The sequence below is a fragment of the Anarhichas minor genome, unplaced genomic scaffold (genome assembly GCF_050575085.1).
Source record: "Anarhichas minor isolate MPS153535 unplaced genomic scaffold, ASM5057508v1 ptg000010l, whole genome shotgun sequence".
NCBI classification, from domain to species: domain Eukaryota; kingdom Metazoa; phylum Chordata; class Actinopteri; order Perciformes; family Anarhichadidae; genus Anarhichas; species Anarhichas minor.
The window spans coordinates 100,667-122,500 of record NW_027466456.1 but is presented as its reverse complement, the minus strand read 5'-3'; the positions used below and the strand labels follow the sequence as shown (position 1 = coordinate 122,500).

General features: G+C 43.8%; 1 protein-coding gene across 2 annotated transcripts in view; it reads right to left on the bottom strand.

Annotated features, from left to right (window-relative positions):
* cpeb2 (cytoplasmic polyadenylation element binding protein 2) overlaps positions 1-21,035 on the bottom strand; it is a 22,161-nt gene extending 1,126 nt beyond the window's left edge. Inside the window, exons 1-11 of one of the 2 annotated variants that reach the window (XM_076087294.1) lie at positions 19,601-21,035; positions 17,621-17,893; positions 13,653-13,743; positions 10,928-10,978; positions 8,647-8,670; positions 7,987-8,160; positions 7,808-7,897; positions 5,538-5,656; positions 5,311-5,425; positions 4,254-4,435; positions 1-3,376 (exon numbers count right to left, since the gene is read on the bottom strand). The exon at positions 1-3,376 is cut by the window's left edge and continues 1,126 nt beyond it. In XM_076087294.1, coding sequence (XP_075943409.1) covers positions 3,149-3,376; positions 4,254-4,435; positions 5,311-5,425; positions 5,538-5,656; positions 7,808-7,897; positions 7,987-8,160; positions 8,647-8,670; positions 10,928-10,978; positions 13,653-13,743; positions 17,621-17,893; positions 19,601-20,476 — 2,223 coding nt within the window. In that variant the 5' untranslated portion in view covers positions 20,477-21,035 and the 3' untranslated portion in view covers positions 1-3,148. The remainder of the gene's footprint in view (positions 3,377-4,253; positions 4,436-5,310; positions 5,426-5,537; positions 5,657-7,807; positions 7,898-7,986; positions 8,161-8,646; positions 8,671-10,927; positions 10,979-13,652; positions 13,744-17,620; positions 17,894-19,600) is intronic. The other variant, XM_076087295.1, reaches the window with a different exon arrangement.
* Between the last annotated feature and the right edge of the window lie 799 nt (positions 21,036-21,834).

Below are 21,834 nucleotides of genomic sequence, written 5' to 3'. Positions count from 1 at the left end.
AAATAGAACCTCACAAAAACAGCACGAGTCAAGTGTTACAGGTGACGATATTCAGACATGTTCATGAGAACTAAAGCCAGATTGGGGGGGGGAGAGTAACTAAACCCAGAGTTTAGTCGCGTCTTATCGTCTATCAAACCTTTTCTCTCTTTATCTGGAGACAGCGATGTCTACGCTGTGACAAGAAGCATTCAGTTGTTAAATTTTACTCATTTAGCAGCTGGCTAGTTAGCTAGCTAGCTTGCTAATTCCACCATGCATTAATGCTACAGTTACAGAACATATAAAGCACCACACGTTACATTGACATTTAGCCAAACTTTACTGGTTTTTAAATTGTCATTCATGGTAGCCGTTACCCTTTCAATTCGCTTATGCTAATTGCTAGCATGCTGGCTATTGTTATGATCATGTAAGATTGCTTAAAGGGTCTATTACGGTTACAAAATACAGTATAAACTCATGTTTGTGCGTTTGAGTTTACATGGGATATGAGTATGCTAGTGATTAGCATTAGCACTAGCTATGTATATGCTAGCAATAAGCCAAGCAGCAAACCTCCGCTGCTGACAAATTAAGCTCACGTGGAAGTGCCAAAAGCTGCAGTTTCTCAAACGGCCACTTGAGGCTCCAAAAAGCGAGTCAATCACCATCGACCTCTATGTTAAAATGCCCAACTTTGCAGCAGAAATAAACATGTGGTTATAAATAGCTCTACAGCTAATATCCCCGTTCACGACGACTGTATGGAGGATGCATTTTTATATAACTCACCTGTTTAAATTATATTAAGGCTTAAAGTTAGTCTAGAGATTAGCTTTAGCGATTCACAGGCTAATTGAAAGGGTAACCAAAAGCCAAAAGCTGACTCCATATACGACAAAATGTGATTGCAATATCCAGGTTTCAACCAGTGGAGGGCGGCAAATATGAATATTAGATAGAATTCAAATACTTTGGACCCGAATCCATCAACAACACTCCTAAAAACACATATACATTGGTTTATAGTCATGGTTTGGGGGTTTAGGTACTCTTTAACTTTCACCTCGACCACGCCCCCCCCCCCCCCCGGTCCTCACAACATCCAGACTACATTAGAATATATTAGAAAATATTGGATTCCTGCTCTACTCATACAGAACATAGATAACTTAAGACTGCTTCACGCTACATCTTATATAAGTAATCATGAAAAAATAAAAAGATTTGATAAATCTTCTGTCGGATCATAAATAAGTAGAGGTTTCAGAGAATCCACGTCTGCGCTTAAAATCACTGAAGGACGGGTGGATAAGAAATAAAGTGGGGATATAGAAAAGTAGTGCATAATATATATATTACTTTAAAAAATAAAAACATATTGAAGGGCCAGTGATGGGTAAGTAGTTGACACAAACAAATAAAAAAGTAATAGAGTTTCATTAGGGTTTCGTAACAGCACACACTTGACACCTGGACACCGATAACGAGGAGCGTGGAGCACGAATAAAAAACCACGACGACACACTTGTACAGTACCGAACGGACGGCTGGGCCCACCGTCCTCACAGAAAGATTGTCCCGAGATCACTTATTTGTTTTACTTAAGAGTAATTCAAGGGTGGAACTCAAACGAGACAAACGAGGAGAGGAGAGTTCCATCTGTAGAGCGTCGCAGAGGACATACTTTAGCTTTCGTGATAGTGAGCCGGAGTCTCCCCGGAGTTATATACTACACTATACAAAATATGTAGTTGAGAGATGTTCTCATGATACTTCTCCCAGTTAAGTCTGTTTGCTTTTTGTCTGCAGAGGCGATGCTCAATCAGACTGACCGTTGGAAACACACACAAAGGGGTTTTAATTCTCCTGTAGGTAACTAAACTAGAGCCTCAGTCTACACTAAAGAGAAACCAGTCACACAGCACGGAGGACGACAAAGACACAAACCACTGAACACCACTCTGCTTTTTTTTGTTTTTTGTTTTTTTCTTCTGCCGTACAAGCCACCGTCACAAAACGCCGGCGTCCACTACAGTAGAACCAATGTCACTCTTTGTATCGTTAAGTATGTAAACGGGTCAAACAACAGATAAACATCAACGCATGCAAGTTTAAATATGGGTTTTTTTCAAAACGTATTTGTCCGATTTTTTTTTTCACTCTTAGGCATCTGTAACAGATGTTCATGCTACTTTTTGTCTTTAATTATGATTTCAGTGGTTTGTTTTTTAAATTCTATCCTGCATGCTATTTGTGTAGCTACTATCGTCATAACATGCACTTTCCATGGCGCTGGTGGGCCGTTAGTGGCTGAGTGCGGACTGCATTTCAGTTGACGTGATTCTGGTTTATACACGGCATTAAATATAATACCTACACATCTATTCATATATATACATATATATATGTATATATAGCAGCAACGCTTCTAAAATAGCTTGTTGAGTATAAACGTTGAATAGCGGAAACCAGATTTTCAGGTGTCACTCTGTGGGTCAGTGTGAGCGCAGACATATTTCAGTTTTTAATAAAACTCTCTAAGAAGAAAGATAAAAAAACAACCGTTTCTCTTGCGGCAGAAAAATGTGTCAATTTGATGCTTCCTATCATTATTTTGTTGCTACCTTTGGTTAATGACCCGGGGCGTCAACACTAGAGAATCAAGGGTTTTTAGTTTTACCCCCAAGAAACAAGTGTGTGCACGAAACACACACACACACACTGCTGGGGGTGGGGGGGCTATAGCAGCAGACAAACAGACAAGCTGCCCCCCATGCAAAAAAAACATTCCCATATCTACTTTAAATCTCACATACAAAAATAATAATAATAATAAAAAACCTACAAAAATCAATCTCTCTCTCTTTTTTTCTTCCTTTTTTTAAAATCTCCTCTTAGAAAAGATGAAAGTACCACAAAAGAGTTGTAGAGTTGTCAGAGCCTGAGATGTGAGGGGAGTTTTGGTGAAAAACTGAGGCTTGTGGTGTTTGGCTGCTACAAAAGATAGATATAGATATAGATATATATATAGCATATACTGTATAGTGTTACGTACTGGATTATACTGATAGCTTAGGGGGAGGCAGAGCTCTCGCTCCCGTGAGCCAGGGTTTCACTTCCCTTCCCCTCTGACTGTGTCGCGGTGGCCACCGCGGCAGCGTCTTTAGTTCCAGCGGAAGTGGATCTGGCGCGGGCGGTCCGCTCCCTCTTTGACCAGCGGCTTATGAAACTCTCGCCCGGCGCGGGAGTGGATGTTGGCCCAGCAGAATTCACAGTAGTACTGCAGACAGGTGACGTTGGCGCAGAAAAAGGGGGCGAATTTGCCTCCACAGCGTGCGCCCTGACACTCATCGCACAGCTGATCGTCCAGGACGTAGGGCTTCACCTCCACCTGTAACATGCATGCATGCATGCACGCACACACACACACACACACACACACACACACACACACACACGTGTTTAAGGAAAGACATAAATACAAACAGTAAGAAATAAAATGGTTCATGTGTTCGTGACAGGCCAGGGCTCACACAGGTGGCAGCCTCCGGGTTTGAAAAATGAAGCTAATGCTGAAGTGCTTAAAGCTGCATTCTCTCTAGTGTCCAGCAGGGGGCGACTCCTCTGGTTGTATAGAAGTCTATGAGAAAATGACTCTACTTCTCTCTTGATTTATTACCTCAGTAAACATTGTAAACATGAGTTTATGGTCTCAATCTCTAGTTTCAAGTCTTCTTCAATACAGCATGATGTTCATCTAGTACATTATGGTCCATTTAGAGTCAAACAGACCATAAAGCAGGGGATGCTTTAGGGCGGGGCTACACAGTGATTGACAGGTCTCTACCAGAGACATACACACCGTCTCTCCCTCACTCCTCCTCAGTCCAGATATGGTCACTATTGTTAACTGGTTGCAAAAAAACAAGATGTCGACGGCCAAAACGCTGAACTCAAGGCTTCAAAACATCCACAAACCATTGAATGACGTCGCCATGAGCATGTCCAACGAATAAGCTTTCGTTCACCACAGCAACAAGCTGTTGCTTGTCTCACACACACACACACACACACACACACACACACACACACACACACACACACACACACACACACACACACACACACACACACACACACACACACACACACACACACACACACACACACACACACACACACACACACACACACACACACACACACACACACACACACAGAGAGAGAGAGAATGACAGGGATCATTGTTACTGAAGGGGAGGCCGTACCCGCTTGTCGATGTCTCCGTGCTGCAGCTGGACGAATCTGGCGCTGATGGCGGCGATGTAACTCTGCTGATTGGAGAAGGCCACTCGCCCCGCCCCCTTCGGGTACTTCAGCTCCGGATCAGTGTCGATGCCTGCGTAGCAGACTCCGCCGTAGAGACGGTCCATAATCATGGCCAGCTCAACTTGTCAGAGGAGGGAAACGCTGTCAGACTCGTGTTGCAGATGGGATTTGAAAAGCTCAGATCATCTATTGATGTCTGCACAAGCTGTCATGTTCAAAACATCTGGAGAGATTTATTTTTGTTCCGGATTTGGACCAAGAGGACGGAGTACATTAATAAACCTGTAAGGTCAGACTTCAGCAGAGAAATGAGTGAGAAAGTAAAGTGTTTGTATTATGTTATTGCATCTAACAGCTCGCTATTTATTCTTTTCTTTTGTTGTAAAATCTACAACGGTGCATTCAGGTGAGAGGGGGGGGGGGATATCCCAAGAAAAAAATAGGAGAGTTTCTGAGATTAAAGTTGTGAATCTATGATTTTTTTGTTAAGGAACGACATCAATTCACTTTGCAAGGTTCAACAAACCCCATCATTCCACAGCTATTTTAACATAAAATATATTAATATATTAGCATTTATTTAGGCTCACGAAATCACACACAAAGGAAATTGAAAGAAAACATTTAAAGTGTTCTGAGAGGACCGCGGCTGTGCTCAGTTCTCACTGAAATATTACTTTAGGAGCAACGACATATAGACGCCGGCACAGTTTGTTTTCTCTTACAAATGTATGACTTCATAGTTTCAGAGAATATTCAGATTTTTTTCTCATAAATTGACAATTTTAATCTTCTGAGATTATGAGCTTTTTCTTGGAATACAACCGCGCCCCCCCCCGTCATTATTATTTTGTTTTTTATCTACAATGGCCCGAATACTGTATAATAAATAGCATCTGGAAGAGCCAGGCTGTAAAATGGTTATCAAAGCACTGCAAAATGTGAATGCAGTGATGTTTTTCAAAATAAAATAAATAAATAAATACGTGTAATTACTTGCTCTCAGGGGCCGAGGGACGCCTCCCACAAAGATGGTCTTGCGGGGATCGAGGGGCTGAGATCCGTCCATCACAAAGTCACTGTCGCTCAGGTTCCACGGTCGAATTTGCACCTTGGGGACAAAGTCAAATTTACCTTTAAAACACTCTCTCTGTATTTAATTAAGAGAAACTAAACAAACGACAGCTGTGTGTGTGTTCAGTGTGAGCTGCTGCTGGACTCACGGGTTTGTCTTTGATGGTGGGACTGGAGACACACAGGTAGAGCTTCCCGTCCTCCTCCATGCAGGCTTCAATCAGAGCCTGCACCGAGCTCTCCTCCTGGAACAGCAGGAACGCGTAACCTAGGACACGCGGACACACACGCGGACACACACACACGCACACGTCAGTGTGTGCATTTAACACACAAATAAAAAATGTGACAAATGATCCATTCTTTATCAGAGTCTCACGGCATCCAAGCTCAACACTAAAGAGTAACGAAACCAAGTTATATGTGTATTTAGTAGTGCTAAGTATTTTATAAATACTTTATAAAATATCGCCCACAAAATACTGTGTGGGCGATATTTTATAAAGTATTTTATAAATACTTTATAAAATACTTTATATTTCTTACCTCATATGTACAATAATGTATATCCAACTGCTCAATCTGATAATATTGTATTTACTTCTTTATTATACCTTTACTGTTTGATTATTAATTGTACTCATTTTGTTTTCTTGTATTGTTTTACACTGATGTCTTCCCCGCTGTGAATAATAAAGGATTATCCTTTTTTATCTTAATTATACATTAATATACATAGTGACTGCGCTCTACTGGTTGAAACAGGCTACTGTAATTGAATTTTGCTATTTGCTGATCTGGATGCAGGAGACATATGGAGGCGATACACATAGCTAGTGCTAGTGCTGATGGTTCTCCTCCAATACTCAGTAGAACATGTGTTTCTAGTCTCTGATCTCTGATCATGTTTCATTGTAAACAAGCAATCAGTGTTTAAAGCAACAGGAGGAGAGCTAGTAACGTTAGCAGCACCGCTAACGGCTAACCAACAGGAGCAGAGCGAGTAACGTTAGCAGCACCGCTAACGGCTAACCAACAGGAGGAGAGCTAGTAACGTTAGCAGCACCGCTAACGGCTAACCAACAGGAGGAGAGCTAGTAACGTTAGCAGCACCGCTAACGGCTAACCAACAGGAGGAGAGCTAGTAACGTTAGCAGCACCGCTAACGGCTAACCAACAGGAGCAGAGCGAGTAACGTTAGCAGCACCGCTAACGGCTAACCAACAGGAGCAGAGCTAGTAACGTTAGCAGCACCGCTAACAGCTAACCAACAGGAGGAGAGCTAGTAACGTTAGCAGCACCGCTAACGGCTAACCAACAGGAGGAGAGCTAGTAATGTTAGCAGCACCGCTAACGGCTAACCAACAGGAGGAGAGCTAGTAACGTTAGCAGCACCGCTAACGGCTAACCAACAGGAGGATAGCTAGTAACATTAGCAGCACCGCTAACGGCTAACCAACAGGAGCAGAGCTAGTAACGTTAGCAGCACCGCTAACGGCTAACCAACAGAGGTTCACTTCAGTTACATTATGATGCCTTCAGGCTCTGCTCAGTGAACACGAGTACTGGCTCAAGGTACATTATAACGTTATCATGATGTGTTCACATGTCATCTGTAAAATGTAGTTTTGGTGATGAACTTGAATAAATCCAGTAGTTTGAAGGAGATGTTTTCACATGAATATAAAATAGATATTAGAGATGAATTATGAGCTGTTTAACTTCTAACACTAGATCTAAGAACATTATTTTACATCATTAACAATAATAATAAAGAGATTAGTTTTAGTCAATAAAAATACAATCTTATATTTCTTTATCATTTCAACTGTGTGTTTTTATGAAGAAAACAAAACCTATAAATTATTATAACAAAGTAAAAGGTTAACATTTAGTATTTGTATTATATTGTGGATCCTTGTAGACCAGCTGCTGTAATCAAACAACAAAGGGATCTGTGTCTGTTGATATGGATCATCAATGATCAATAATTAGTATCGGTGGCAAAGAAACCTGATCATGGATCTAAAGGTTATATTTGCTCCCTTGTTTCTTTGTGCTGATCCGATCTGAACCGTGACTTCTATGATCCGTTGCTCCATTAGTCAGCATCACTTGTCGTTGCAACGACTGCTTTTAGTTGTATTTTTCCATCCATCCATTATCTGTAACCTCTTATCCTATTCTGGGCTGCGTGGGGGCCGGAGCCGAAGGCAGGGTTCACCCTGGACAGGGATCCAGACTCTGGCAGAACTGAGACAGACAACTATTCAGGCTCACATTCTCACCTACCCAATTGACCTCACATGTCTTGATGTTGTGGGGGATCGAACCCACTGACGCTGACACTACCAGTCACTCTTTAATAACGTTTAGTAGCCATGTGCTTAATACGGAGGCTCGCTGCTGTTGTCAGTACCTTTCGGTGGAAAGTAGGACTTGCTCTCTGCTTTGTGTGGCCAGTCCACCACCAGGTGACCAAAGCGGCGGAAGCTTGAGGTTATTTCGTCTGAGAGGAAGAGGAAAAACAGAAGAGGTGAAGAACAAGAGAGCTGGGTTTGTAGAATAAAAAGAGACAAAAGGCTAAGTCCTCCTCACCTTCGTCGATGTCGGGGGGCAGACCTCCCACGAACACCTTACGGGAGAAGCGCTCGATGCGATCCCCGTTTTGGTGGGGGTAACAGTTGGGGGAGCCGTGGACTCCCGGGACACCCTGGTTACCGTGGCCTTCGTCGAGGAGATTGTCGTCGATGGGGAAGAGAGAGGAGCGGCCTGGTGGAGGGGAAAGAAAACGGCAGGTAAGGCTACTGCAAGAGATGTCACAAACACACACATCTAAAGGTCACCATTACCAAGGATAGAACAAAGGTTCTGCTTTTAATGCAGTTTTTACGCCGAGTGGTTGTGACTTTCTTTCGGTCTGGCGGATGAAGCAGTGTGTGGACAGACAGGCTGTGTGCGGACAGACGGGCTGTGTGTGACAGACGGGCTGTTAATAACAATGCCGAGCAGTGTGGAGGTTTTGTTGTATTTTGTGACAGCCAACAATAATTGTATCGGGCAGAATTTTAACGATTGTATAAGAATGCTGCAAAAAACCAACAACAATGTCTTCCTGGATCTAAAAACAGAAAGATAATTGGAGGTGTGACTTCAGACTCTGTTTGGTTTCCATTCAAAGCAGAACACAAGAGAAACAAGCCACACGAGAAACAAGCCACACGGAGGGAAAATAAAGACGAGTTGTAGAAGGTTTACCTCGACGTCTCCCATAGCTCCTGGCTGCATGTAGAGAAGTACAGAGTACAAGATTCAGCTGTGCACACATTCTCAAACGATAGACGTGACCTCTGCAGAGCTATCTCACGACTCTCTTCATCAAACCGCCGATCAATTCAGTCAAATGAGCAGTCACTTACACAGATCCGTGACCCGAACTGACTCAGCTTACATCCTCCTGAGACCCGGAGCAGGATTCGGGTTTTCCCGGTCAAAGAAATAATCAGTGAGAACTCATTGATCTTCTCCTGAAGACACTTGAGGCAAATACATTTCCAGTACAAAGATGTGAACATTTTATAAAACCAGGTTCAAAATTATTGTTTCATGTTGTTGACGTATTAAAGTCAAAGGTTTTAACAGAGAGAGTTTATGATATCTCTTTATATCACTCCATGAATCATAAAATACTGTCAACAGACATTAAAACATCTATTATCACCATGTTGTATTAATAAATGTATAAATGAGTGTGTGAATGATGTGTGAACAAACCCCTCTGTGTGAACCTTCAGCACACAGAGAGGAATGAACGAGTGAAGTTTGGTGAATGTAAGAGCTGCTGAAGTGGAGATTTATCATCAGAGTCTGAGAACAAACTCATTGAGAGGAAACGTCCTTTAAAGAGACGTTTAGTTACATTACAGACATTTAGAGACTCTACAGGTGAACACATGAACTCACAGATATCACCATGAAACTTCACCACTTCATCACTCACATTAAGAGACTCTACAGGTGAACACATGAACTCATAGATATCACCATGAAACTTCACCACTTCATCACTCACTTTAAGAGTAGTATTTATTGTGTTACAAGTTTACTGAAATGTTATGTTTACATATGCAAATGAGGCATTATGTAATGAAACTTTTCCCCACACAACATGTCAGATCTGATCAAAGCCATTTGGAAAAACAGAAAACTAAACTACCACATGTGTTACATCACTGAAAAGCCCTGGATGTCCTCTGTCAGGGACAACACGGTTTATCTCAGCAACACGTTTGTCCTCGGAGACGTGAGCCAAAATACATCCCAACATGGGACAAACGTGAACCGCTGGGTCTCAGGAGGAAACAGCAGAAACAGCAATAAAAAAAAGCAGATGTGTGTCGTGTTGAGAACGGTGTAAAACAAACTGTTATCTGTGACACCAACATGACGTGTGTCCACATGCGAGTCTGCAGGGCTACAATTACACCTTAATGAAAGGGTCCTGTTTGTGATGCATTCAAAGTCGTCAGGTGACTTACTACAACAATGGAAACGTCACCATGTGAGCACCATCACAGAGCATGCGTGTGGTAGAACCTGAGTTTGAAAATGCAACACTGATGGTAAAGTAACAGAACATGAAATACAACTATCACTAACAGACACGTTGATGACTTCCATGTACTGTAGACGCACTGGTAGATCTCCTCTCTACACCAGACCCACCACATGTCACATGGTGCAGCTATTCTCACCCACCGGTGGGCATCAGAGCGCCATCTACTGGGCACCAGAGGTACGGACAGATTGTTAGAATAAATTTAAAATATATATCTTTTTGGTAATTTACAAAGCTAGTTATTTCTTCATACACGTCAAATAAAAATGCATAGTTTCAAAGACCAGTTAGGTTTGAAAAACCACAACACATGGTGACGTAGAGACAAACGTGTTTCTCCGTCGTTAGCTAGTCGACGCAGCGGTACAAGAAATATGACCCTGAATACATTAAATATGGATTCACAATGGCAGCCAGTGAAATATGGATAACAAAAAATAAATCTGTAAATGAATTACAAATAAATACAAAATGTGCAATTATAAAGACGAATAAATAAAAGAATAAATAAGTAAATAAAAAATTTGGAAATATTCAAAGAAATTATATATATAAAAGAATAATTATAAGAATTTTCATTTATTTCTTTATGGGTTCTTTTTTTAAATCTGTATATTTATTTATTTATTGCATAATGAATTATTCAATTTGTTTCTGTATAGTTTTTAACTTTAATTTATTGGACCAGGTGGCAGCACCTTGAAGCCAATGTGAAAGAAAACAAGATAAATATGCAAGATAGGGACGGAAAAAATGATGATCTTGCGGCTTAAAAAACGTAGTCCACAAAACAATAGGTGACGTCACGGCGACTACGTCCACTTCTTATGTGTTTTGGTAATTTTTTTTCCTCCTGTTTATATGAAGGCGGTCGTATTAAATTTGCTCATTTGGACGGACACCCGGATGAGAGATAATTACCATTGAGCACGAGAAGGCCGTCAGCCCCGGGGTTAGAGCCTCCCACACGGCCTGACATGAGAAAAGGAAACACACACAAAGAGAGATATAGGGATGAGACACAGAGCAGATGGAGAGGACACACACACACACACACACACACACACACACACACACACACACACACACACACACACACACACACACACACACACACACACACACACACACACACACACACACACACACACACACACACACACACACACACACACACACACACACACACACACACACACACACACACACACACACACACACACAGAATGTGTTACGACAGCCTTCCTCACATGTCTGCAATGGGAACAAAGCTCTCCTTATCCCCAAAGACACCTTGAGTTAATATTAAGAGGAAAACAGAGTGAAACACTTCCTTTGTTTTTCCATCGAGTCTTTAACCAAAACAAGATCATTTCCTTTTCAGCTTTAAGGACGGGAAACGTCGCCACTCAGCAGTGTGCTGCGATCCTGTAAATAATTCAAGCTCGGTTAATGCAAAGAGGCAACCTCTGATTGTATAGAAGTCTATGAGAAAATGACTCTACTTCTCTCTTGATTTATTACCTCAGTAAACATTGTAAACATGAGTTTATGGTCTCAATCTCTAGTTTCAAGTCTTCTTCAATACAGCATGATGTTCATTTAGTACATTATGGTCCATTTAGAGTTAAACAGACCATAAAGCAGGGGATGCTTTAGGGGCGGGGCTACACGGTGATTGACAGGTCTCTACCAGAGACGTATACGGCGTCTCTACGTCGCTCCTCCTCAGTCCAAATATGGTCACTTCCTGTTCATTGGTTGCAGAAAAAAACAACATGGCGACGGCTGTAATCCAAGATGGCGAGTCAGTCCACTTAGGCCCCCCCGATCTAGACTTTGAGTATTTAGCCATTAATTCTGGCACTCGTGATATGCGTCTGAAAGTCAGAAATGTTTAAATTCTACACCGCAGCTTTAAATGTTTAATAGCACCAGTAAGTGCTATTTTAAAAAAACAAAAAAAAACAAGTGTATTTAAAGCATCATTGCAGCACTATATTGTTCTGGTTTATGAGGTGCTGTATTTTGGAGCTGCCAGTCAGAATACTGCACACGGCCCATGGCCATGCTATAATTGGCAGAGCACACCCTCACAAGCCCCCCCCCCCCCCCCCCCCCCGACTCCTCTCTTGGCTGTCATACACAGTGTGTGAAAGTCTGATCACATCTAAAATTAGTCTGGATCCCCCCCCCCCCCTCTCTCTGCTGTGCACACTGGCCCATGTCCTCTCCATCTGCTCAGGCAGGAACAACAAGGTACTCGACCGAGCAAAGGAGGACGCAGGTCGGGTCCGGATCTTAATGGAGACTACGAATAAGGACTGCATGCACGGCTCGGTTTCACCGGCGGTGTTACTCTGGGTCATATTTGTAAAGTGAAAGTGTAGCCGACCTGTGAGGCTGTGAATGAGAGGAGAGTGAGAGCGCTGCAGTTATTTGACACTGCTGCTCTGATGTCCAGCAGCTGAGCCTCCGGAGGCCAAAAGAGAAGCGTCTCTCTGCAGCACATCTACTGCTGTCTACTGACACACCATCAGGAGGAAGTCAGGAGGAAGTCATTTAGTTCAAAATGATGAGTCATGTGCAGGTTCTGAAGAGTGAAGCCGATGCTTCATGTGTTAAAGCTGCATTCTCTCTAGTGTCCACCAGGGGGCGACTCCTCTGGTTGTATAGAAGTCTATGAGAAAATGACTCTACTTCTCTCTTGATTTATTACCTCAGTAAACATTGTAAACATGAGTTTATGGTCTCAATCTCTAGTTTCAAGTCTTCTTCAATACAGCATGATGTTCATTTAGTACATTATGGTCCATTTAGAGTCAAACAGACCATAAAGCAGGGGATGCTTTAGGGCGGGGCTACACAGTGATTGACAGGTGATTGACCAGAGACGTATACGGCGTCTCTACGTCACTCCTCCTCAGTCCACATATGGTCACTTCCTGTTCACTGGTTGCATAAAACAACAACATGGCGACGGCTGTAATCAAAGGCTTCGAAACAAACCAATGAGTGACGCCACGATGACTACGTCCACTTCTTAGAGACAGTCTGTGGTTTTTAATCAGACAGGAAGAGACAGAACGAGTGAGAACATCCTGGTACTAAACACTCCGACATCGTAGAGAGAGACGTCACTTAACGACACTTTAGAGTGTGTCGTCTTTATAATAACGTATTTTCTTTCTTTCTTCAAAAGTTTTATGGCAAAATGAGACTTTCTTGATTTGCTAAATTACTTTTTAAATTGACGAACATCATACGTGTAATTCGTGGCAGAACTCTAACGGGATCAATAACATATCTGTCTCTCTCCGTTGACTACCGTACATCTTGTTTTTGAAATACGGTCCCACGGTGGTCCACCGGGAGGAGAGGGACCACGCCGCTCTATGAGAGATATCCACCGATCACATCCCTCCTCGGCTCTGTGTGCCGCTCAGGTTAAGTAGCAGCAGGATCAGAGCTGAAGGTCATGTAAATGTATTAAGTATTAAGCACTCAGCGGGGGAGACAATAAGCCGGAGTGTGGTAAAAACAACACGGCTCTGTTAGCGACGGGCCCGTCATTTCCCCTGCACCTGATGTCAGGCGTCCTCACCCCCCCCCAAACATAGAGAGCAAAGGGAAAAGGCGACCTCACCTTTCATCGGATCCTGCTCGGCTCGCATGATGTCGATCAGCGAGCTCTCCAGAGAGTGCATGTTCAGACTGTCGTACATCCTGGTGCGCTCCTGAAAAAGAACAGGTGTGAGGTTTTTATATCATCCGGCATCAGAGATGAGAAAACACAAGGTCTGGGTTTTGCGTGTCCTCACGTTTCTGACACACTTTAGTTACTTGGCTGATTCATTTGAAAGCCTCTGCAGTGTTGGTATTTGGCTTAACGCGTAAGAGATTTAAGCGAGCGAGTAGCTCACGCTTGGATTAACATTCTTTCCGTATTTATTCACTTCAGGGGGTCGGTAGGACGGGTCGCCCAGGGATCTCTGGACTTGTTCCCAGAGAGAATGGAAACCAAAAAGCAGGAGTGGCATTCAGCCGCAGAGCTGAGATGGAGATGATGAGCTCATCAGCGGACCGGTGAGATAGCTCTCCTTTAATGACTCCTATGGTAATATTCTGGTGACGAGATTATCCGACATAGTGGAGGGTAAAGGTCAGGTCTTCATGCTTTGATCGTGACTGGTGTCATTCATTTATAAAACACATCTCCGCTCACTGTTCAGCATCTCTAACAGTAACCGAAATTTACGCTCCAATTGACTGGAACTCATTCCGTTATCCTCCTTTAATAACTCTTTACAAACGATAGTCTCTGATCACTGCAACCGTTTCTCCGGGAACAGCGTTGTTTTCATACATTGTACATATTGTGATGTTGTAATTCAATGTTTGAGACGTTATCTTCTGTCAACTTGCCTCCTGTTGCTGCCTCTTTGTTCAGGTCGTCATTGTACATGAGAACTGGTTAAATAAAGGTAAATAAATACGAGGTTGTTTAAAGGAATACTTGACCCACAAAGTGACCATCTGTGTATCAGGTCCTCTCCATGTGCTACCCTGAGAGAGGTCTTGATGGATTGAAGTAAATGGGGGCCGCATTTAAAAACAACCCAACTATCATCATCTTCACTCAGACCGCACTATTAAAACTCTCCCACATCAACAGTCGCTACTCGTCCGTGCACGTCAGGTGTTATTCAGCTTTAAGCAAAGATGCACGTTTGTGAAGCAGCGATGGCACGACTGGATGAACGAGGCTCTGCACCGGTTGTGTGAGACCTTATAAACCAATGTTTTGATGTAGTTCTGCTGTTGTTAAAGGCGACTCACTTCAATCTGTCAAGACTTCTCTGTGTTTTGATTCTTCGTCACCGTGGAGGCATGAGAGGAAAAGGTTTCTTTAAACATTCAAGGCAACGCAGGGTGAGGAACTGATATGCAGGCGGTCATTGTGAGGGTGAAGTCTTCCTTTAATATGTTTTTGCGTTGCTTCACCATTTGTTCGTTTAGTACAACAGTGGCAGTAGAGAGTAAAGAGCTGGTATAGCATAGAATCACAGTTTGCCAGTAACTTGACATCTAGATTTCATGCATTCCCTGTTGTAGAGATTGTGATAACAGGATCACTGATTAATCCTAAACAGGTTGCAAGACGTTGACCAAAGAGACGGACTTCTCATTCTCAAGACCGGTTAAAGTTCCCAGAGGAGCATGAATCTCCACTGGTTCAGTGTTTGCACTCCTCCAACGTTGTCGGACTCACGATGGACAGTTTGGAGAAAAAACAACAAGATAAAAATTGATGCAGCAGAACCAGAGACATCGTCTCTTTTTGTTCCACATGTTCTTCTTTGTCGTCAAAGACCTGCCGCTTAAATTACCCACAATGCAACTTGATTAACTGTAAAGATTTGGGTGTGTAATTGCCAGGGGTGTAGTGCTATTTGTTTAAGGACTTTAGTCACTGACAAAAGCACGATTAACACGTCTGAGGATTATAGACATAAAGCCAGTTTGTTTGTAGAAGCTTTAGAAACACGAGGTGTTAAAAATCTACATATGAGTAAATATTCTGCAGCCAAATCTAATAGTTTACAGGATGTTCAACCTTTGTTTCTTTGTAATGCTTTTAATACTTGACTTCTTTCTTCACAGGGTTTGTACAAAGGTAATAAAGTCGTCCATGAATATGAGATATGAGTTTACAGATTATTATAGTTCCTCCTGTGCATTGAGGAGGTTGGTTTATGGTGTTCTGCCGGTTACACTCGTCTTCACTAGTTAACAGTTAGCTTCTGTAGCTGGAGACCGAGAGACAACGGTGGTCAGCGCCTCGAGGACACCAGTCAGAACTAAACTGTAACACTCAGAGAAGTCGAACACACGGCTGTTTGTGTCTCAATGTTAGGTGGATATTCTAACATGTTTCAGGGCGCTGATATGCAGCAGTACAAAGAAGTAAATATAAACTAGATTTGTGTAATTTAAAGGAATTTCCAGTAAGCGGTTTTACTACAAACACAAGACCGTCACTGACAGCAGACCGGCTCTCACCTCCCTCAGTGTGATACAACATGACACAGCAGAGACGTGTCGCTGACGGACAAACATGAAACAGAAAGGAAGGAAGGAAGGAAGGAAGGAAGGAAGGATGGAAGGATGGAAGGAAGGAAGGAAAAGTCTTGGAATCTAAAGAATTCTGGATCCGACACTGTTTATGGAAATGACCAATCCGCGGAGTCGGGCCTGTTTCCTGGAATAGGAAGCGTTCTTCTTCTTGGCACTGATATCACTAATAATTTGAGCTCATGGCACCACCAACACCATCTGGTGACACCATTGTTTAGGTGGTGTCATTACTCTAGTCTGAATGAATCAGAGAAATTTAATCATTTTCTCTGAGCAAGTCATGAAAATGAATTAATATAAATATAAGCGGACGCGTTACTTTAGTTTACAGTTGCATGAGACATGAGGAACTGTGCTCTGTGATACATCCTCACTCCATAAAGAAATACACCGCTCAGTGCAGACATGATTTGTTGATGCCCATGGAGTTTATTTTATTATGAATGATCTCTCATCACTACAGTTTTAAACTAAAGTTTACAAAAGTTTTAACCACAAATTGTTCATGCAACAATGCAAACAATGTAGTCAGATCTTTTGTCTGGTATGTATTGTACTCTATCTGCGTTTGTTGATGTGTGGACTTTAGCTTTTTTATTCTGTATTATTTTTTTCATTGCATGTCTGAAATATGTGTAACTTTTCAGCCTTCTTGGTCCGGTCACCATCTCAACAGGTTTTAAATGGTTAAATAAAAAGAGAGGACAGTGCAGTGTTCCTCAGCAGTAAAAGTCTTTTCCTCAAAGCTTGTTTTCATGTGAGAATTAAAACCTCATTTCAGTCCAACTACCAACACTGTAACAAGTAGAATGAGAAATGATGAACTAAAGATGAATTAAACACTGACACTGTGATCGTTCAGTAAATAATGTTGCATTGTGAATTAAAGACAGTAATCCAGTTAGAAGCCATATTGTAGCAATATGGACAGAATTTATTTTTCCTATATTTCTTTATACTTATATAAGAGCAACTGTAATGTACCATTTCCTCCCTGGGGATCAATAAAGCGTTTCTGATTGAGATATTATTTGTTCAAATGTTGACAAAAAGAATCCTAAATCTCCTCTACCGGACCACTTTAATCAACAAACAGCCCAAGTGGGCGGAAACCAGTCCGAAATAGATCTCACCTTCAACATGTCAGCCCCCGCTCTGTTACACCTTTAGTAAAAACCTGCAGAGCAAATCAGTTCCAACTCCTCCCACCTGATTGAAATGCTAACCACGCTGGCCCCTCTATGCTAATCCACATCAACACACCGCTATGTGCGTCTGAATAATCCCTTTTCTTTCAGTTTCTCCGCTCGTAAAAAATAATTCTCAAGGGACACACACACACACACACACACACACGCCTCTGCTTCTGCTTATTTCCCACCTTCAGAGCGACGGCTTTCTCACACAGGCTGTAGCGCAAAAAAGAAATAAACCCATTATCCCCCAAAGCCACCGATGCAAACCCAAAACACGTACCTGCAGGGGCAACAAGGTGTTGCTGTTGCTGTCTGTGCGAAACACGTTCTCCTCAATCCAGGACTTAGGCCCCAGTGATCCGGCGGAGCGTGGGAACTTGGGCGGAGCGATGATGTTGCTGGAGAAGGGCTTCTTCAGGGGCGAGACGTGATGACCGCCCGAGCCGGGTCCGCCCATGCCGCTCCCTCTGCGGTGGTCCCGGCCCCAGGACGTCCCTCCGGAGCCCCAGCCGTTCCCCTGGTGACTGCCCCAGGGAGACTGCTTCACCACGGGCTGTGCACACACAGAGAGAGATGTGGAGAAAGATGAAGGGGGTTAAAAAAAGGGGGCATGTGCATCTTTTTGTGCTTTACTTCCGCTTCATCCTATCCTGTCTTTCTATCCTTTCTTTTCTCCCGGTCAGCCAAGACTTGATCTGGTCCTGTAGATAAGAAGATTTAGGGCTTTAAGACTAATACTAAGTTAGCCGAGCGCTGCGACACCGACAGTGTAGCACTCTCTCTCTCCCTCTCTCCACCTGGACATTGTGTCCACTCTTCAGCATATCAAACATCCAATCGCATCGTGTTTATAATCCCACGCAGAGGACAATCAACTTCCTGTTTCTCACTTACTCAAAACATGATGTGATCAAAATGATTTTTGTCTCTTTTAACACGGATACGCATCACTTCCTCTCATACAAACACACGTACCCTACTTAATCTAATCTCTGTTCTTCAATTGATATCGTCACATATATCCTTGTAACTGCTGCATGTTATTGTCTGTCCTCTGTGTGCACATGTCCCGTCTGTATTCTGTTGCGTTATTTCAGCAGTAAAGAGGGATTCTGTTCTCTTTGTATCAACTGCAAACAGGTTTGGTAAACTGTGCTTTAAGAATATGTTTGATTTATGATCTAAAATAAATCTGGATTAATGTAGATGCTGTTAAAGAAAAAGGAAACTCTGATGGACACGTTAAAAGTAGTTGTTTTACTCAATAAAGTATTTTAATAAACAACTCAATAATGATAAAACAACTATTTCCATATTATTATTTAGTTGTATATCATTAGTATACTGCTTGTTGTTTATTAAAAATAATAATACGAAAACAACTATTTGATCTGCTGCATGCAAAGTGCTCATAATCAAAGCAAAGGTCAGAGAGCAACACGTTAACATAGGGCGGAACAATCGGTTATTTTCTTTGTCGATTACTTTTCCTCGTCTATAAATAGGTGAAACATGACGATCAGTGTTTCTAAAAGCCCAGACGACGTCCTCAAATCTCTTGTTTTGTCCACAACTCAAAGAAATTCAGTGTCTACGGTCACAGAGGAAAGAAGAAAACATTCACATTTGAAGAAGCTGGAATCAGAGCGATTAATCGAGTATCATTGACGATTCATTTAATAGTCCACAACTAATCTATTAGTTGCTACTTTCACACACACACACACACACACACACACACACACACACACACACATACACATACACATACACATACACATACACGCACACGCACACACACACACACACACACGCACACACGGCAGCCTTTCTGTTGACTGGACCACAAGACAGGGATGGTCATGAGCCATGTGACCGCATCCCACTGGCAGCTTCCACAGAACAACAACTGGATTCAGTGATGCCCCCCCACCCACCACCTCTCTCTCCCTTTGCATCAAGAGCAGAGTGACTTCAGCCCATGCAGATAACATGACAAATGCATTATGAAACACAAATACGATTTATCCTTCAAAGACTACATAATGCTCACACATGCATACATAGAGGCTTTTCTATCTCTGCAGTGTCACACGATGCTAACCTGACCTCAGGACATCCTGGTGGTCCTCACACCCTGACATCGTGATTCAAAGAGGTCAGGAAGAATGTGTAGGCCTCGGTTTTTGGACATCTTAAGGTGGGAATGCTAACCAGTGGTGGGATTACAATAAGATGCTTTTTGTGTCCTATAGCTCACCTGATGTTGGTTGTAGTTGTTCCTCTGCTGCAGGAAGGCGCCCTGCTGGGGATGCATCTGGGGACTGACCGGGGACCTGCGACTCTGCGCCTGCTGGGGGACGTTCATCTGGGGCGAGAAGGGACCGTTGAAGCCCTGTACATTAATCCCGGCGCACGGATTAGCCGACACCGGCGAAAAACTCTGGAAGAAGGCCGGGTTGATGGAGGAGGGGATGCCCGGATAGAAGCTGCTGTCGGGGTCCGCGTTGGGCATCTGGTTGATGGCGTTCGCGTGGATGGGGTGGTGGTTGATGGAGTTGGGTGCGGGTGGGGGCGAGGAGCTGGTCTGGACGGACCACGGCGTGCCGAACCCGGGCGACGAGCCGGCGCTCTGCATCTCCTGGGCGGGGAGGTTCGGGAAAGCGGCGCTGAGACTTCCGGACAACATGTTGCCGGTGCCGCCGCTGCTGCCATTGCCGATATTTATTTGGTGGGCGATGGGAGAGTCCATTTGGATCGCGTTTGGATTCACAGAAGTGGGCGATGGCGACGCAGCATCGGCTTGGGCCGGTTCCACTGGAGAGCCGCGGAGCTCGGGCCGCCTCTGCGGCAGGTGACTGACACGTCCCTGGGGTGGGGGCGACTCTGCGGGGCTGAACTCGGTGTGCCGACTTGACTGCTGATGTGTTTTCCGGCTGTGCGGCTGAAGGTCACGGACGGACTGCGCAGCGCAGAAACGATCTCGAGCGCAATCGGTGAACGCGTTCCTCTGGTTGTAATCCGACGTGAACGAGCTGTCGGTTCGGTTTGGTCGCTTCCCGGATTCGTTGCTGTCTTTCTCCTCGGTCGACGGGGGCGTTTGCGTGGTTGTCACCCCCAAAGGCTCATCCTGCATGTTTTGCTGATGCGCAGCAACTGACGGGAACAGCGGGGACGCGCGGCGACGTCGCTGGAAGGGCGAACCGGGGACGAGGCGTGAAGTATCCGTCAGCCGGCTAGAGATCGGCTTTTAAACGAGTCCTACACATGCGTTTGAAGATATATATTTCAAACAGTGTTTCTAAACGAGGTCCGTTTCATCTGTGGACCGGGGACAGGCTGCAGACAGAGAGCAGGAGGAGCAGGAGGAGGAGGGGGTCTGGCCTTCGCGAACAGCCGGCTCGTTCCAGTCCTCTCCGTTTCCCTCGCTGATATTACCGTTAGATATATTTCGGCCTTCAGTGCAGACTAGCCCGAGCCTGTGCGGTCCATTCCCGTCAGACCGTGCTCCCCCTCCTCTGGTTACCGGCTGCGGCTGCTGCGGCAGAGGATTAAAAAGATCCCCGGCTGCTCCTACGTCACGGCCGCGTCACGCCCCTGCGCGCCCGCCTCCAGCCTCGAAGCCCGAGCTGCAAAGAGGACCGCATTGTTTACGTCATTTTTTTGTTTTGTTTCATTATTCATAAAGTGCAGTATCTACACCTAAAAACAGCAGGACACGTCACTCACGTCTCTGTGGAGGCTGAGCTGGAGTCAGTCTGGTTCTCAGTGATGAGGGTAGTCGTGTACTTGTACTATAATATCACGTGCTATTGTGTCGCCTAAAAGTAATTCATTCATTGCGTCTTTCATTTTATTTTGAAAGTACTGACGTGGCATGTCCAAAAGCACTTCTTTGATTTTTATCTCCCAGCCAGCCTAAAAAAGAATTCACATTGTGTTTGTGCACAATAAAACAACAACAACAAAGGAAAAGTTGTGATCTCAATAAACATCTAACGCTGAATACAAACTAACAAAAGTAAACAAACAAGAAAAAAACAAAAATCAAAAAGAAAACATAAAGAAAGCAACATAAATCGGACTTTTGGTTGGAATGAACATTCAGAACTCATGTCATTCGTGGACTTTTGGAAGGACAAAGTGTCCTTAAAGAAATGTTTTCATAATCACTTCAACATCACCGGTTTGCTTCCATCAGCAGTCAATCCACAATCCTCCGTGCGCGGTGCGTCCGCGCCAACGTCACTTTACGCACGGACGCCAAGCAGCTAAATATAGTTTTCTATGTCAGCGCGTGTCAACGGGATCATCATCCGCTGTTCTGAACTCAACGCTGACAAGCAACCTTACCGTATGATCGGCCTCATAAGTGCCCCCCCCCCCCCCCCCCCCCCACACACACACACACACACACCACCACCAGCAGCAGCATTGGATGGCTACTGACACATTTACAGAATGTGTGCGCGCGTGTGCGTGTGTGTGTGAGAG